This window comes from Gopherus flavomarginatus, chromosome 9 (assembly GCF_025201925.1).
Source record: "Gopherus flavomarginatus isolate rGopFla2 chromosome 9, rGopFla2.mat.asm, whole genome shotgun sequence".
NCBI classification, from domain to species: domain Eukaryota; kingdom Metazoa; phylum Chordata; order Testudines; family Testudinidae; genus Gopherus; species Gopherus flavomarginatus.
In genome coordinates this window covers 25,687,584-25,706,805 of record NC_066625.1, presented here as the reverse complement: position 1 = coordinate 25,706,805, position 19,222 = coordinate 25,687,584, and the positions used below count along the sequence as shown (strand labels likewise).

Below are 19,222 nucleotides of genomic sequence, written 5' to 3'. Positions count from 1 at the left end.
ATTTGATTATATATATAAAAAAACTTAACTATAATGCAGATATATTTCTACAGAACATTTGTTCTAGGCCAGTGGTTCTCAAACTGTGAGTTGCAACCCTAAAAGGGGTCGCAATTCCATTTTAATAGGGTCGCGATGGTTGACTTAGATTTGCTGGGACCCAGGGCCAAAGCCCGAGCCTCATCACCTGAGGCCGAAGTCTAAGGGTTTCAACCCTGGGCAGCGGGGCTCAGATTACAGGCCCCCTGCCTCAGGCTGAAGCCCTTGGGCTTTAGCTTTGACAGCCCCTCCATATCCAAGGCACTGGGGCTTAGGCTTTGGCCCTCCCACTCAGGGTGGCGGGACTAGGACGGGGTCAGGCCCTGGGGTCATGTAGTAATTTTTGTTGTCAGTAGGGGGTCACAGTGCAATTAAGTTTGAGAACCCCTGTTCTAAGCTAATCAGCTCTATTAACAGAAATTATGTGCTCCTTAGTATTACATTCTGTCTGAATAAAACAGATTACACATCACAACTGCCTGTCACCACATGCTCTTAGGATTCCAATACTTCTATAAACAAAGGGCTATTCTTGTTAAATTTCTTTTTACGATTTTCTGAAGGCTCCCAGAGTGACAAGCATTTCATTAGTTATCTGTATTTAAAATTCAATTTTTAAATTAAAATTTGCAGTTCATAGCAGCCATCTTGCTGAAAAGTGGCATCCAGTAGTATAAGAACTCAGCATCAGGGAAGGCAGTTTTAAAACTTAAACAGTAAAGCAGGATTAAAACTGGGTGTTCGAACCACTGGTGGTGGCAACCATACTGCTTGACCGTGTCATTAACACCAAGAGTTTCAAGACCACAATGGCAAAGACTGTAGGTAATTTTAAACTGAAAAATAAAATTAGTTTATACATACTGAAAAGTGTTTTGCACCAAGTAAAGTTACAGAAGGTTGCACTGAGCAACATAGATGGAGAAGCTATTGGCACAAAAATCTCTATGCAGCTTTCTAAACATGGGTATATTTCCCTTGAGATGCTTCATCAATTAAGTCTGAAAAAGTGCTTTGAGATCCTCTCATGAACAGTACCATATATTACTAATAAAATTAGATAGTTCAACTGGAACTCAAATGAATGTTCTAAAGGTTGACTTTTCTGTACCTTGGTTACTATGTATTTCTACTCAAGACAGAGATTTTTTGTTTCGTTTTGTTTTTAAAAGATACTTACGCCACTCCATGTGGAGCATCTGCTTGAACATAGACTTCAAAAGTAACTTTGTCATCCTCTATAAATCCTTTTTCAGGATCAGTAACTTCCTATTAAACAGAAATAAGAACATGAAATTTGCTGCAAAGCTATCTTCTGAATACTACAATGGGGAATGTCATGAAAAACCCAGGCTGGATATTGCTCAGAATCTGCATATTTAAGCAACCAACCATTTATGGAGTTCTTTTACTCAATAAGCTAAAAAATTATTGAAGGATACCAATTAATCTCTAGGACACTAAGCTCAAAGTATTGAAATAATTTTTAAATGTCTCAATGCAAAATCTTGTTTCTGGCTTTTATAGTTTTTGCAACAGTATTTCAATTCCTTGTGGATAATAGGATCAGTAATCAAAAGCTTTGTTTTGACTTAAAGCAGTTAATTTAGGAAAGTATTCCAGGGAAAAGAGAAAAATTAAGGCCCCAGACTTCCATAATGTTTAAAAAGCTGTCTCAATTTAAGATGAACATTAAGAGTAGTATTAATTTAAAATGTCTGTACACATGCAGAGAACATGGGAAATGAGCAAGAAAACCTAGACTGCTCTTAAATGACAGTGATCGTGACCAACAAGATTTAAAAGAAAGTTGGTGGAACGATTTTTATTAAGTGAAGTATTAGTAAAGATAGGTCAATGGAGGAACAATGGAATATTTATGTGGGTCATTAAGTCCAGGTAAAATAGTTAAAAGGAATATGCACTAAGAGGTGCAATATATTAGCACTTAAAGTTATCTTTAGTATGAAACGTACTGATACCACAAGCATCATTCAGACACTAAGACAACACTTGTAGGAAGAAATTTAAAAATAAAGCATCTAAGGCAGTATTAGAAGATCAAGTGCATGTACTGGTCTGACCTCCCAACCCAATAACAACCCATTATTATAAAACTAATATATTGTTACTTACACTCCATGCCATAAAGTTGGAGAAGCCCCAGTCATTCTCCTTATGAAAGAATAAGTGACTAATACGACGACTGAATGATTTTTCATCATCCTTGTAATTTATTATCTTGAGAACTGCCTGTGCATGGCAAGACCATGACCTATAAAATTAAAAGATAACACTTGAAACAAATTTCAATTTTGTTTTCTTCAGTAAAAGAAAAACACTTTTACAAATTTTACTTGATACCCCAAGTCCATATTTGTACATAGATGTCTACTTCACCTTTGTTCCTCACTAGATTCTTAATCTCGTTTAACTGCTGTCGGGAGCATTGTAAGAATTCATCTTGGGTTTTTGTGAGCCACACTGTACAAAGTTATGTTTGTTAAAGTGCCCATATTTTTTTCAGGAATGTGGTTTTAGATTATGTCCCTCTCTGAGAGCAACTGCTACACACTGTCTTAGCTGATTCCTCCTAGGATTTTTTTAAAGGATGACAGTGATTTCTCTTAAGCAAGGTCAGAAGTCTTTTAGGAAAGTGTTCGTTAATATTGCTAAGAAATAAAAGCCGAGAGAAAAATCGATGTCTCTTGAAGTTTCTTGTCAGAAATCACTGTGACTAACTATTCACATCAAGCACGGTATACCGTACCTAGGTAGGGTATGCGAGATGAAAAACACTACTACTTCAAGAGAAAACGAAACCCAAGAAACAATGTGGAAGAGAAACTGCCATCACTCAGATTGAACCAGATGTGGTGTGTGATATCATGTAAGAATGAATTAATTGCACTTGACAGGAAACTTGCTCCTCCACAAAGCAGCATGTATCAATGCAGTCTCAGGAGATCACCTAGCAAAGAGGCAATGGTTTCATTGTTTTTTTTTTTTCCCCTCATACACCCTTGCCGCCTCTCCCCCTAACCCCACACACTCTCCCTATGTCAGAAACTCTAACTCTATAAGGTGAGGTATGGCTCTCTACAAAGTTTCCCCAATAAACTGGTGGGCCTGCTACTTGCAAATCAAACATTTTGTCCAACAACTGCCAAAAGCTGGGGAACGTTGTCTCTCTCAACACAGAGAGTATCTTGTCTTTACAAATGCAGATTTCTTTTATTAGAGTGTCAGGTGAGTTGGTTTAATGTGCTTTGCCATAAATTATCTAAGGGATCCTTCCCTTGGGGTGTGAGCCACTGCCTACTGTGGCTGACAGTGGGTGATCAAACTGCTAAGGCTGTTGTGGATAAAATCACATATTTATGATGCCTACTCTGGAAATGACTGGGTTTCCTCTTCAGGAAGCCATTACTTTTCTTGCTGGACAAGTTTACTTTTCTTGCATGGTTCTTCCCTCCTCCTGTTCAGACTTGGGGTGGCTCCGAAGGTCTGAGTTCTCAGGTACAGCTGTATTCTGACAGGCAAAATTTATGAATATAAAAAATGCCATAGTCAATCAGACCAGTGATTCTTCTATTCTGATTTCCTGCCACTGACAGTGAGAAGCACCAGATGTTTCAGAGAAAGACGAAGGGAACTTGTGTAATGTACAATTATGAAATAACCTACTCACATAAAGTTCTTTTAATCCCATGGGACTGTGGAAGGGCAGAAAGCCATTGTTTTAAAATATACTAGCAACAAATGCTTTTCCTGCTTAATTTACCTAGCAACTGCTGTATCACAGAGATGGATTTATAGCTCAGATTGATTATGGGGATGTTTAGTAGCATTTTAGCATAACATTGGGACACATCTTCCTTTTCCAGGCCAGCAGCCTGGCAATGCTGTTGAGGCAGTGTGCTCCATCCTGACTGAGGGCTCCTCTCATTGCTCTGAGCAGTCCAAGAGAAGGATAGATGAGTTCCATCAGGGATTTCTCGTCAAGTAGGCCTAAATGAAGGATCAGCATTGGGATGTGGGGATTTGAAGGTGGGAAGCAAAGAGTATATGAGAAGTAGAAAGATCTTCAGAGACTGAAAAGCTTGTAAACTTCTCCTCCTCTGTAGAAAAAACTAGATTAAATAATTTTACCAGATGTTGGTCTTGTAATACAATTAAATAATGCCATATATAAGTTTGTATATTAATTATTTAAAGGGTCTTACGTGGAATCAGATTCAGCATTGCACTGAAGAAAGAATCCTACACTTTTTTGGTGTGGCCTGTCTGGGTACAGTCGTGGCATCACCATAATCTTCCATGGCAAATTCCGTACAAAGCAAGGAGGACTGAGGACTGACTCACTGAGCCTGTTGAAACGCTCAACTGTAAACTGAAATGTTGCTTCTGATCGCCAACTTGTGTCTGTAAAACAAAAATATAAGACAACTAAAATAGAACTTAATAATGTGAAGATATCCTTCACCCCACAATACACAACCAGGGGTGCATAAAGAAAAGTTTGACCAATCAATAAGAATGTGTAACATTTTAAATATTCACAAAGACTGTATTGTTACATAACCTGGTTCATGGCAGCACCTGCATATAAACTCTATCGTTCTCAAGTATGTTCGCGATCTCAGAGTACCTGTTTTTATATTGTACTTCTTCAAATAATTCCTACATCCTGATGACTTCTTCCCTGGACAGAAAGGCTTTTCCTTTCACCATAATGCCATGTAAGAGCTGGATCAAACTGTTACTAACCCATCAATCCTCAGAGAAACTACAGCAGAACCTCAGTTATGAACTGACCAGTCAACCACACACCTCTTTTGGAATCCGAATTACACAATCAGACAGTAGCAGAAAAATAAAAAGCAAATACAATACAGTACTGTGTTAAATGTAAACTACTAAAAAATTATGGGAAAGTTATTTTTTTTATTTGTTTACAAAGTAAGGAAACTGTTTCTGTGCTTGTTTCTTTTAAATTAAGATGGTTAAAAGTAGCATTTTTCTTCTGCATAGTACAGTTACAAAGCTATAGTAAGTCAATGTTCACTTGTAAACTTTTGAAAGAATAACCATAACATTTTGTTCAGAGTCATGAATAACCTCTGTTCCCAAGGTGTTTGTAACTCTGAGGTTCTACTGTAAGACATTATTAATGACCTCTTTGGCTAACTGATATTAAAAGATCATCTAGTAAATGAAAGTAACACACATTCCTGGGATTTTCAATCTCCCCAGTGTCTTTGAGAATGCTGCAGAAAGCCTAAACAACAGAGTCCTGAAATAAAACTCTTTTCGGTAGAAGAGTCACATATTTTCTGTGTAGCATTTATTCTAGAATGTGTAAGAGAATGCCTCTCAGCTTGGTCAATATCATGTAATGTCCCTGATTTATGAGAACAGGATAGAGCTTTTGTATCATGAAGCTAGTTTTTCCTCACACATTTGTTCTGTCCTTTCAAATCCAGGACAACACTTACTTCACACACTTTTTATTAGTAGAAAAATAAAGAGTAAAATCTTCTTGAAGTCTACATCCCTACACCTGAGGTGTTTCGGAAGAATCAGCTGCACTGTCCATGTTTTATTATACCACGTAATGCAGGTGACAGAGACTGATAAATATGACCAAAAAAAGAGAGAGTTTTTTATTAGGAAATACCCTTAATGTGCAAATTGTTGGCATGTATTTTATTTGTCGGATTTGTCCATGCTTTTGGTTAAAAGATTATTCTTTCCTGCCTTCAGAACCATTTCCTATAGCATTCACGCAAGTCAAAGCTATTTTAACTGAAGAGGAAGTAGTTTATCTGAGTATCGGCCTTCCTTGTTAGCTGTGGTCACAATTAGCCTCTTTTAAACCTAACTCTCTTTTGCTTGATTTATTCTGCTATGTACATATGAAAGATATAATTTTATATAAATTATTTGAATCCCTTTTGTGCTATTTGGCTAAAGATCAAGAATATTTATTCCCCTCTCTCTGCAGCCTGTGCTACCATCTTTTCTAAGGCAAAAGATTTATACGATCTGAAGAGAAACCAGAGTATATTACTAAATAACCCTTTACTACCACTGGTAACACTCATTTGACATAACTATCAGCCAGTTATGGTTTCAGCCAAAATGCTTTCTCTTCTTGCCACCACACAGTGCACAACTCTTTAACGTGGTCAGTATCCAAACCACTAAAGGTTTTATATGTCAAAACAAAATCCTGAATTGCACTCAGATGAATCAGAAATCAATCCAGACTACGGATGTAATATGCACCCAACAGGAAATACCTGTAACTAAGCCAACAGTTGCATTTTGCACTAGCCGAAGTTCCCAACTAGCTCCCACGAACAGAGCATTTGCTGTTATAATGGTTTGGATCATCAGGATGAGGTCCACTTCCAAGAAGTGTTAACACTGTATAAAACTTATAAAAGTTGTCTACAGCCCCTACTTGACTACTTAGCAAAACACATGGGGATCACAATGTGCACTCTATTGGAAATACCTGCTGGGACAGCTGCAGGTATGGCACAAAGTAATTTAATGCACTGTATTTCTCACAATGAGTGGTGCATGATAAATTTTAAAGATCATGCATATTATCAGACTCTGGCAAGATTTAAAATGAACAGCCATCTACAACATGCTTATTTTTTCTGCTGATAGCTTTTGGGATCGCCAATCTTGAAGAATGACTACTCTAAAAAGGAATTCCCATACAGAAATTTAGACATTGTTTATTTTCTCCATGGGGAAGCAATAACTCTTTTCCTGAAATCACATCATCATTAGAATTTTTTTAGAATCAGTTTTACTAGAGCAGCACCACCCAGAGACCCTAATCATGATACCATTGTGCTGAGCACTCTACAAATATAAAATAAACAACAAGCTCTGCTCACAATATTTTCATGTCATATTTACTTACCATCTTCCATGTCTTCTTCTGTGTTGTTGTGTCCATCGGCCATAGCTACATTCCCATTGATGACAGGATTTTGCGTAATTCTTGGTGGATCATCTGTATCTCCAGCTAATAAGAAAAAAAATTATCAGTAACTTACTGCTTGTTTACATGGGAAAATTTCAAAATGACATAAGCAATATCAGAAAAAGGCACTCTTAGTCCGTATTCTTATTCCTGAATTAGTGTGTCCACACAGGGAGTTCTAGCTATAATTATACCACTACAGTTCTGCTGGTAAATTTCCCTGTGTAGGCAAACCCTTATTGGTTACGTGTCATACTAATGCATAACAGACTTAAAATTATAATTTAATTCCTAACAGATATGTGTACTTTCCTATATGGCATTACACTTGGTAGACCAGACAGAGTTTTACTAAATACAATACATATATATTTAACAATTTCTAAATGACTATTCTTAGGCCCTTTCAAACTGCATACAGTTAGAACTGAAGTAATACTGATTAATCAATTAACAGACATTAATTTGCTCTAAGACTGTCTGAATAAGCAGTCTTATTGATTGCCTTTTAAAGAAAAAGCAAGCACCACAGCACATGTAAGAGCATGTTTAAGATCTTAAGAATGAAAACTTAGAACATTTCATTAATATTTAAAATCATCCCTTTGCCAACTCTATCATTACCATTGCTAACTTATGCTAATATAGTTGTTTGAACATTTACAGAGAATTTATGCACCTACAAAAATAAGATTCTATAAAGTATAAGAAGTTTGACTTAAAAATGTATGCCTTCTGATGAGATATACCAACATACTACCATAACACTGTTTCCACTCCTTTCTCTCCACATCTCCCCCACCCCCATACGGATCACTCACTCATGCTAAGAGTTCATACAGAAGCCGTTAACCCTCAACCACCCATTAAAATCAGATCCAAGTGAGCAGATCCTTTTGCCTATAGAGAGGCCCACTAACTTCAGTAAGACACTAGGCAGGCATAAGAGTCTCTTTTGGGCAGATCTCTTGCAGTATCAAAGCTACAGTATGACTCTAAAAGACAACGCCACCCACACACAGGCTACAGAACAGAAATGGGGATATCAGACTTTGTATCTGAAGCTGATGATTAAGATATACATTCATATAAGTTTAAGTTTAGGATTACACATTTAGCTCAGCTGAGTACTAGTCCAATTAATATTTCTCTTATGCTGAAGCACAGTTCTCAGGTTACATTTTAAAGTTGTACAAATCTATCACTATCAGAACACGGACGTTATTTAGTAGGATGCATGGGAGACAGGGACTACCTATTTACAATTAAGGGTATTATTTTTATTTAACAAGCTAATTTACAATTTTAAAACTGCATTTAAAAATCCTTGCATGGGGATAGAAGGGAATAGAAGTGCATCTTGCAAGAGGCTAACCCATTGTGAGGAAACCCATGCGAGTTGCACTGAATATTATATAATAAGACGCCATGAACTAACAGCATCCAGGAAAAGGAAAACTGATTTCAAATCCAAGCAGTCTGAGCTCATTAGCTTTGGAGAGTAAGTAAACCAGGGTAGATCCACTGATACCTCCTCCTTACTGGCCAGCAGGCTATGACACGGCATTCCCATGAGCTGGATAGGGTGTATTAGCCTAACGAGCCATAAGTGCACCCAAAACTCAGTTTTTATAAAAACAGTACAGTAAACCAAAGAGATTTTAAAAAACTAGACCAAGCATTTATCATCAGGATATCAGCAAATATTTGTGTTGCAGCTCTCACACATCATTATTCAGCCATTTTCCTTTGTACGTGCCAGACACTGCCAATTAACATTACTGAGCATGCAGCACTATGAAATCAACAAGTCATCCTCCCTAATAAATACTGCAGAGTCCTAGCTTTAAAGAATTCAAAGAAATGCAAATGATTCAATATACATAAATGACAGGAGTTAAATATTCTAGTACTGTTTCTCTCTTGCTCAGATAAATGTTTGTTAACTTAGTTGTTAGAAATGGAGCAGGAAATGAAAGTCATCACATTGTTTCTTGAATAACCACCAACATGGATTTCAAAATACCCAACCCAATTAGCACAGTATATTATAATTTGGCAAGCTGGTCAACTGCCTGCCTGTTACTTGACCATTCTCAAATATTCCAGCAAGAATACTGCTGATGTAGGCAGCAACCCACCTTTTTCATCCTTTCAAGGTGCTATCTGTAACCAAGCCTAATTAAATGTCTTGATCACTCACTTATCTACATTCTAATGCTACCTGTTGGACATTAGAGTGCTATTTAAAGTTGAACATCTTGAGTGGCTTGAACCTTCTAGAACAAACACTGTAGGTATGTCTTTGTTTGTATAGCAGGCCATCAATGTACCTGGGGTTTACAAACCATATTAAGCAAATTAAAGCACACAGTCCCTGCCACAAAGAGCTTACCATAAAAAGTTAGGTCGATGTAAGGCAGCTTATGTTGACTTACGTCAGAGTACACACTACAGCCCTGTCCTGCTGATGTCAATGCCCTACTACACTGACATAACAACTCGAACTCAATGAGAGGTGTAGCACTTATATCAGTGTAGTTAGGGTGATGCAGTGTTGGTTGTTAACTATCTTGTCAATTTCTGTGAAATTGACATGAAAGCCAGGCAACTAGAGCCCGGCTGCCTCGGGCTCCCCACTCCCAGCCAGGCTGCTGCCTGGAGGGTTCCCCACTCAGGGAACAGAGATGTCCAGGTGGCTCCCCTCTGTTCCCAGCAGGAAGCTGGGAGCTGAGAGCCCAGGAGGGCAGCTGGGCTCCCAACAGGGAGCTGGACGGAGCTGAGAGCTCTGGCTCTCAGCCCCCGACACTGCCCCTCTTCAGTTGGTGGAAGGGCTCCTGTTGAGGACATGCTCCAACAACAGAAGGATGGTAGTGTGGACAACAGCCACTGCAGTAATTACTGCGATGGCTGTAAGTCAACCTAACAAAGGTTGACTTAGGGCTGTACTGTAGACATTACTCTTTTTCTATACTGTTGTTACTGCTATAATAAACCAGTGCTTTAAAATATTAGACTTTTTTTTTTTACCAATTATTTTTTGATCAGTCAAAAGCACAACTCTAGCATAGAAGCCATACTGCTGAACTACATCTTCATTTTTGTCCATTCAAAAGTATTCTGAGTGTGGTTGCAAGCCACTGTCAAAAGATGCAGTCAGCCACTGAATAAGTACTGGAATCTATAATCTATAGCTGTTGGGGAAAAAACAACCTTTTTTACTGAAATAATTAAGTAGCACACAAGTGTTACTGTCCAACAAGTAATCAAGACATTGTATTTGTCAAAAATGAAAATAATCTACACAGACTGAACATCAATTTATGTTTTCTAGAATCAACTCATAGACTCACAGACTCTAGGACTGGAAGGGACCTCGAGAGGTCATCGAGTCCAGTCCCCTGCCTTCATGGCAGGACCAAATAGACATTTATCTAACCTACTCTTAAATATCTCCAGAGATGGAGATTCCACAACTTCCCTAGCCAATCTATTCCAGTGTTTAACTACCCTGACAGTTAGGAACTTTTTCCTAATGTCCAACCTAAATCTCCCTTGCTGCAGTTTAAGCCCATTGCTTCTTGTTCTATCATTGGAGGCTAAGGTGAACAAGTTTTCTCCCTCCTCCTGATGACACCGTTTTAGATACCTGAAAACTGCCATCATGTCCCCTCTCAGTCTTCTCTTTTCCAAACTAAACAAACCCAATTCCTTCAGCCTTCCTTCATAGGTCATGTTCTCAAGACCTTTAATCATTCTCCTTGCTCTTCTCTGGATCCTTTCCAGTTTCTCCACATCTTTCTTGAAATGCAGTGCCCAGAACTGGACACAATACTCCAGTTGAGGCCTAACCAGCGCAGAGTAAAGCGGAAGAATGACTTCTCGTGTCTTGTTTACAACACACCTGTTAATGCATCCTAGAATCACGTTTCCTTTTTTTGCAACAGTATCACATTGTTGACTCATATTAAGCTTGTGGTCCACTATGACCCCTAGATTTCTTTCTGCCATACTCCTTCTTAGACAGTCTCCTCCCATTCTGTATGTGTGAAACTGATTGTTCCTTCCTAAGTGGAGCACTTTGCATTTATCTTTATTGAACTTCATCCTGTTTACCTCAGACCATTTCTCCAATTTGTCCAGATCATTTTGAATTTTGACCCTGTCCTCCAAAGCAGTTGCAATCCCTCCCAGTTTGGTATCATCCGCAAACTTAATAAGCGTACTTTCTATGCCAACATCTAAATCGTTGATGAAGATATTGAACAGAGCCGGTCCCAAAACAGACCCCTGCGGAACCCCACTTGTTATACCTTTCCAGCAGGATTGAGAGCCATTAATAACTACTCTCTGAGTACGGTTATCCAGCCAGTTATGCACCCACCTTATAGTAGCCCCATCTAAATTGTACTTTCCTAGTTTATCTATAAGAATATCATGCGAGACCATATCAAAGGCCTTACTAAAGTCTAGGTATATCACATCCACCGCTTCTCCCTTATCCACAAGGCTCGTTATCCTATCAAAGAATGCTATCAGATTAGTTTGACATGATTTGTTCTTTACAAATCCATGCTGGCTATTCCCTGTCACCTTACCACCTTCCAAGTGTTTGCAGATGATTTCTTTAATTATCTGCTCCATTATCTTCCTTGGCACAGAAGTTAAACTAACTGGTCTGTGGTTTCCTGGGTTGTTTTTATTTCCCTTTTTATAGATGGGCACTATATTTGTCTCCTTCCAGTCTTCTGGAATCTCCCCCGTCTCCCATGATTTCCCAAACATAATAGCTAGAGGCTCAGATACCTCTTCTATTAACTCCTTGAGTATTCTAGGATGCATTTCATCAGGCCCTGGTGACTTGCAGGCATCTAACTTTTCTAAGTGATTTTTTACTTGTTCTTTTTTATTTTATCTTCTAAACCTACCCTCTTCCCGTAAGCATTCACTATATTAGACATTCCTTCAGACTTCTCAGACTTCTCAATGAAGCCCAAAACGAAGAAGTCATTAAGCATCTCTGCCATTTCCAAGTCTCCCGTTACTGTTTCCCTCTCCTCACTGAGCAGTGGGCCTACCCTGTCCTTGGTCTTCCTCTTGCTTCTAATGTATTGATAAAAAGTCTTCCTGTTTCCCTTTATTCCCAACTGAACTGTGTCAGACTGACACCTGGCTTGCAACACTTATCTAAAGACACAAAATACTGAAGATCAATATTAAATTTGTTCTTTTTAATGCATTTGTTTATAAGTTTCACCTTTATGAAATTACACATTTAATGGGAGAATTCTTGGGACTTGAAAAGGATATAGCTACCTGCATTTTTTTTTACTTTTTATATCTGTTTTGATTATTATTATACTTTTAACAGTGGATATATATATATATATATATATATATATATATATATATATATATATATATAATGGCTAAACACACAGTTTCCATATGAAAACAATTAACACATTCAAGACATGAACCATTTGGTGGCTAGGGATGTCAGGTATACAGTCTTAAGTAAGAGTAACCGTACCCTTATCACACACTTTGTTTACACTAAAGTTAATCTCCCACAGCCTCCAAGCACGTCTATTGCCTTCAGAGGCTATTCAGCACCCTGGACAGAGCCAAACTTGTTTTTCCAAAAGAAGCAGAATCCAAAATTAGCAGGGGTCTAGAGGTCTGACTTCCTCCCCTGAAAGGATGGGCACTTCTATTTGGATACAATTCCTCTTATAAAAAAAAATACAGCAATATCCGAGGCCTTTCACTTTATAAGATGACTTTTTCAGAGATGTTAAATGAAGCAATGTGCAACATTCATGGTATGTGCTTCATCATAAAGAGGCTAGCGCAGTGGTTCTCAACCTATTTACCTTTGTGGGCTGCGTATGTGGCCCAGAATGTGTTATGTGGGCCACATCCAAGATTATCTGTATGGTCCTGGGGATGTCACTTGGGCCACCGCGCTGTGCTGACTGTGCCACAAGCAGCCCACAGGCCACAGGTTGAGAACCACTAGGCTAGAGTCTCAGACGCTTACTGGATACAACTCATTCACTCCTCTTATCAAATATTAACTTAAATCCTCTGTTCAGTTATGTTCTCTAGTTAAGCAGGAAGTTTTCCGAAACCAAACAAGACCACCTTAATTTAATTAGAATGTGGTTGAGATTTTAAATTCATCCAAGTCAGGAAATGGAAACAATGCACCATGATGTTGCATTATCATTATTCTGCATTTCAATATTCTTGCTTTTTATAAAAAATGGGAAATTAGATGGTGCTAAATGCACATTTGGAATGTATGACTGAAAGATTATGCACCAGATCTTGACTTCCACAACAGCGGTGGAAACAGGCCAAGAAGCTACCCCTATCAGGGTAATTAAGTTTTCCTTGATATGGGGGGATCCTCAGCTAGTGTATAGCTGATATAATCAACTCCATGCCAGCCCATTTCTTCCTCTTCCACCCCTCAAAGTATAGGGAGCATGAATATGGACAGACAATTTATGGGGTGGGGCTGGAAGACAGACTGCACTGCTACTACTATACTTGCTCTGTGGGCGAGAGGATTTCAGTATGTAGGGCTCTCAGTGCAGCACCTTTCACAAAGAATAAATTCACTAAACTTTTAGAAAATAATTTAAGAAAAGACGACAAGCATTCAGAGTTTCTGTTACACAGGCAGTATGGCCTAGTGGACAAGGCAGTGACACTGAACTCCAGAGACTTAGGTTCTATTTTTGGCTCTGCCAGAGGTCTACTAGGTGACCTCGGGCAAGTCATTTCAGCTCTGTGCTTCAGTTTCATCTTCTGTAAAATAGAGGCAATCATACCATACTTTTATAAATGACTAAGATCTGCAGATATTATGATGGCTAGATATTTTATCATTGTTATTTATGAAGCCAATGGAATAATCAAATCAGAATCATCCTAATGGAGGATCTGAGCCTCCTTGAAAGGTATACTGGATTACCATAAACCTATTTTGGGTTCCATTAAATTGATATGCATGCAACTGTCTCAGATGGAACTATTATCTCATCATACTTCGTGGAATGCACTTATGAAAGTGTAACTTTTATTCATGCAGTACTTGTGTCAATGTGTATGCCTCTGTGAATTTCTCATTAAAGAGACAATGTAAGAACAAATTTGGCTCATAATTCAGGCTTTACCGTAAAAGATTTTTTAAAGTGGAAGGAAAGCAGAAATAGTCCCATGTTCCTCTGTTTATTAAATTCCAGTACAAACTGTTATCAAACAAACATTCCATTGCAATGTTTGGAACCCAAATGTTTCAGAGAGTACAAGAATCAAAAGTTAAAGGCGAGAAACCAACTCAATAGCTAAAATGAAACTGACCAATAAACTAATTTTCAATTTTGATTGCTAAAAGGAAATGGTAAAAATAGACAAATAGAATAGCAAAAAGTAAATTATATCACTACAACTCTTTCTAAAATTCTTTCCGTTTTAACATATTAAGACAGAGGTTCTCAAACTTTTTCAAAGTATGGACCACATCCTAGTAGGGAGATTGCCTCTGTGGTCACCTCCCCATCTGCCACCACAGAGCATCCCTATAACAATCACAGCAACTACTTATTTGTTCTGAATGCTAGTTTAACCTAGAGTAGTATCTCTTATTCTTATAGATAAAGCATTAAATAAGTTAGGGGGAGGTTTTTAAATAAACTGAGCTCACTACAAGATTCTGCTGCCCATTCAGAGAAGCCCTGTGATTAAACTGAGGAGGGATAAATGGAATAGATTGAAGAAGTGTTGGCACTTTTTAAAAACAGTGGTTCTCAAATTATTGTACTGGTGATCCCTTTTACACAGCAAGCTTCTGAGTGTGACCCCCTTTATAAATTAAAAACACTGTTTTTATATTTAACATCATAAATGCTGGAGGCGAAACGCGGTTTGGGGGTAGAGTCCGACTGCTCAGGACCCTTCATGCAATAACCTTGCGACCCCCTGAGGGGTCACAACCCCCACTTTGAGAACCCTTGTTCTAAATAATCACATTTGGTGACAGAGGTAAAAAAAAGCCTGAAATATGACTACAGAAACAAGTAACAATGACATACATTTGCATATGGACTATATAAAGATTTGATCTTTTGAAATATACCATCTCAAAACATTAAACCAGTACACAGTTCTGGACCTGACTTTGGATATTATGTTAAAAGAAAGTCTTATGGAATAGCTAGCTTTCAGAATAGTGATCCAGGAAGTAAGACTTAGGCTTGGTCCACACTACAGATTTACATCAGTATAATCACGTCGCACGCTCCTGAGCAATGCAGTTATGCTGAACTAACCCCCAATGTAGACAGTGGTATGTTGACAGGAGGGCTTCTCTTGTTGACACAGCTACTGCCTCTCGGGGAGGTAGAGTACCTACAAAGCTCTCCTGTTGGTGTAGACAGCATCTTCAACAAACACTACAGCAGCACAGCTGCATCAGTGTAGCTGTGCCAGTGCAGCTCTGTACGTGTAGACAACCCCTTACTCTGTTCCGCAGTGAAGTAATGCAAGTAATTGTATCTGGATAGAAGCCATGAAACCTGAATCGAGTATATTTATAGCAGTTTACAAATGACGGCAGAGGAGAAAATTCCTACTAGTTCAAAAGTAGTGGCAGTGAGTTGCCACTGCCAGGAACCAGGGTAACTTGCAGGTTTTGTTTGTTACATATGTCACATCTAAGATCACCAGGCATAAGAATCTTAGAAGACATTGACCACAGTGCCCAGGTTAATTTATGGACACTAATTTATGGACAATTTAAAATCAGAGTTCGAACCAGTTTCTTAACAGAGAGGAGGAAACCTCAGAAGTAAAAAGAATGTGGTGGGAGCCCACAAACTGAGGTTGTTAACTGGACCAGAACTAGAGAGTCTTATGAAATCAAGATATGTCAGTACGAGTTGCTTCTCAAGATGGAAGTTAACATTGAAAGACTTTATGGTGTTGCCGTAAAGAGTACGAGTGAATATGGAAGCACTTGCTGTCGGTTTCAGTTGACATCCCACGTCCACAGATGAGAATGTGAAAAATGGTTGGCTGTTGTAGTAACTGTACTGGGCCTCATCATATACAGCAGTGGTTCTCAAACCGGCGGCCCATTCAGCCCAGAGCCACAGCCCACGTGACATCCTCAGGGCCACAAAGGTAGTACTGGATATGGCCCACAACGGTAAATACGTTGAGAATCACTGTTACACAGCATGCAGATAGGGAAGAAGTAAGGTCAAGAATGTACCAAAAGCATGCAGGAATGTGAAGATCTTATGTGCCCATTTCCACTCTGCCACATCTCTGCCTTTGGGTGTAGGGAGACCTGAAGACAAACCAAGATTTGCTACCTCAGATACTGGACAGAATAGCTTGACTAGAGGAGCACGTGAGATTTTCTAGTATCAGCAGTTCCATAAAGTTTTGATTTTATTTTTTTAAATTGGAGAGCGGAGACTGATGAGGAACAGAAGGGCTCAATTCTTGTTTACTGTCCTAAACAGACAGTTGAAACCTGAAGGTTCTGTAGCAGTTAGGCAGGATCCTAGGAGCTGCATATTTTTTTTAACCTAGAAAAATGGTTCTTACAGCTGAATAAAACTTTCAGTAAACATTGTCTACTAAAGAAAGTTAAGTAACCCAGTAGCAACCCAAGATAGCAAAGACCTGAAGCAGTGTGGCAGGAGAGAACACAGAAAGGCCGAGGAAATATTACTAGAGACTGAAATAAGTTTTTTAAAGGCTGACCTTCTTCAGTATCAGTGTGCATAAGCAGGTTAACCGCAAAATATGTAATCCAGGTCTAACTTTCTACCTGAGAGTCTATATTTTGTTGGACCATTTGAAAAGAAACACTCATATTGCTCTTATGTCCTTCTTAAGCAGCCTGAAGGAACCAACAGGTAATGCCACTTAAGGTATTTAATACATTTTTTTTTATTTGGAAGATAAATTTAATTTCACAGACATTATATTTGTTGAAATTTTACAAAGCTACCGTGTTTAGAGAATAACACTTGTACATGCTTGAAGCAATCATTTGCTAACCCAGACTGACATTTATAATGACAGACTTGAGCCAAAATCCCAAATGCTTGTGGACATATAAGCACTAAATTCAGTATCTGGTAATTTCAAGCACTGTTCTACTTTCCATCTCTCCTCCTCCCACCAAAAACTCTCCCATTATGGGAGCTGGTTATGACCAAAAGATGGGATTTAAGAAAGATTTTAGTTTAATATACTCTTTGCAAAGTAATCACTAAAGCCATTACAAAAACCTCTAAAATGAGGCTCTGACTTCCTGATCAAGCAAAAGCAAATGGGAAGCTGGGAGCCCCAGGTTGAGTTGATTCCTGTGCCCCTAAATACAGCAAAAGCTGCAGAGAGAGACCCTTTGCTCCCTCAGAAGATAAGAAATAGTTCACATAATTCCTAAAGGGAAAAAAACCATGCCCTAAATTCAATTAATTTACAAAAGAGTATGTAAGAGATTTTTAAGCAACTAAAAACAGATCAAAACAAAGCTTAGAAGGTTGTCCATCTGATGAAGACAGCAAGTGGACTGGCAGAATCCCCCTCTTTATAGTGGGCTAACATGACACAGTGGTTGATTACTTGTTCCCATTTGCTGTTAGAATATAAGCAAAATTCTTAATTAAGCAATTGGACGCAGGAAAACGGGCATTAAATCTACACCACTGTTTGAGTGAAAATTATGTTCTATAGTTTTAGTCTTCAAGAGAATGGTAGCAAAACAAAATTAAAAAAATGAAAAAGGAATACTGGAACAATTTTTGTAATCTTCTGAGGTCACCTCAGAGCCAATGTAATTCTCCTAAGACATTTATTAAGGAAAACGGAAGTACAAGATAAAAGGAGGAAACAAAGATGGGGTGGGTGAGAAAAGGAGTATGTGAACATGCAGGTGCCAAGATAGCTGTAAATCTGTGTCTGAATGTAGACTTAAGGGTAAAATTATTACAACAGATTACATTCATGACTTTAAAAAACTATGTCGTCTGCACACACAATAAAAAGTGTTTTTTTAATTTTATTACCAATGTAGAGGCCAATTTGCTTTTGTTTCATTTACATCTATTTCATTCCTGTGCGACTCCACAGCAATTTCTGACTCCATGACAAGCAGCAGAATTTGAAGGCTGATATATTCCTCTAAACAGGAAAGCTACAAGAGAGGATGACTAGGGATACGTCTTCACTACTGGCCTGTATTGGCGGGTAGCAATCGATTTCTCGGGGTTTGATATATTGCGTCTCATCTAGACGCAATATATCGATCTCCGAACGTGCTCCTGTCGACTCCGGAACTCCACCAACGCGAACGGCGGTAGCAGAGTCGACAGGGGGAGCAGCGGACATCGATCCTGTGCAGTGAGGACAGTAGGTAACTCGATTTAAGATACTTCGACCTCAGCTATGTTATTCACGTAGCTGAAGTTGCGAATCTTAGATCGAACCCCATCCCTAGTGTAGACCAGCCCCATGATTCCAGGTGAGGATGCTCAGAGAAAAATTACAAGCCAAGAGATAGCTCTCAGATGAAGGAAAAAGAGGTGTCATGAATGTGGTAAAAGGAAAGAATTCCAGGTAATTCTTCCATCAGATACACATGATGATCAGTGATGTAGTGCTTGATTATCAGGGAAACTAAAAACTCCACGAGTAATAATTTTTCCAAGACAATTTTCATAGTACAGCAGACTTTGAGGGGGAAGGAGGGGAGACACATTTATAAAAGAAAAATGCAGCTGGACAATACATTAGCTTGTACAATGTTATTAAAAAATCCTTTGTATATAGATTTCATACTGTCATAGATATATATGCTGGAAGGGGCCTCAAGAGGTCATTTGGTCCATACTCTCCTCACTGAGGCAGGATTAAGTATATCTAGATGATCCCTGACAGATGTTTGTCTAATCTGTTGTAAAGAAACCCTGCAGTGACAGGGATTCCACAACCTTCCTAGGTATCCAGTACTTAGTTGGAAAGTTTTTCTTAATGTTTAACCTAAACATCCACTGCATCAAACTAAGCAATTTTCTTCTTGTCCTATCCTCAGTGGATATGGAGGACAACTGACAACCTTTTACAAATTTCAAGTCTTATATG

General features: G+C 38.6%; 1 protein-coding gene across 1 annotated transcript in view; it reads right to left on the bottom strand.

Moving 5' to 3' along the window:
- The window catches only part of USP7 (ubiquitin specific peptidase 7), a 117,521-nt gene that overhangs the window by 66,759 nt on the left and 31,540 nt on the right, over nucleotides 1-19,222 (bottom strand). Inside the window, exons 2-5 of the mRNA XM_050966406.1 lie at nucleotides 6,986-7,090; nucleotides 4,266-4,464; nucleotides 2,176-2,314; nucleotides 1,220-1,308 (exon numbers count right to left, since the gene is read on the bottom strand). Of these exons, the coding sequence (XP_050822363.1) occupies nucleotides 1,220-1,308; nucleotides 2,176-2,314; nucleotides 4,266-4,464; nucleotides 6,986-7,090 (532 nt within the window). The remainder of the gene's footprint in view (nucleotides 1-1,219; nucleotides 1,309-2,175; nucleotides 2,315-4,265; nucleotides 4,465-6,985; nucleotides 7,091-19,222) is intronic.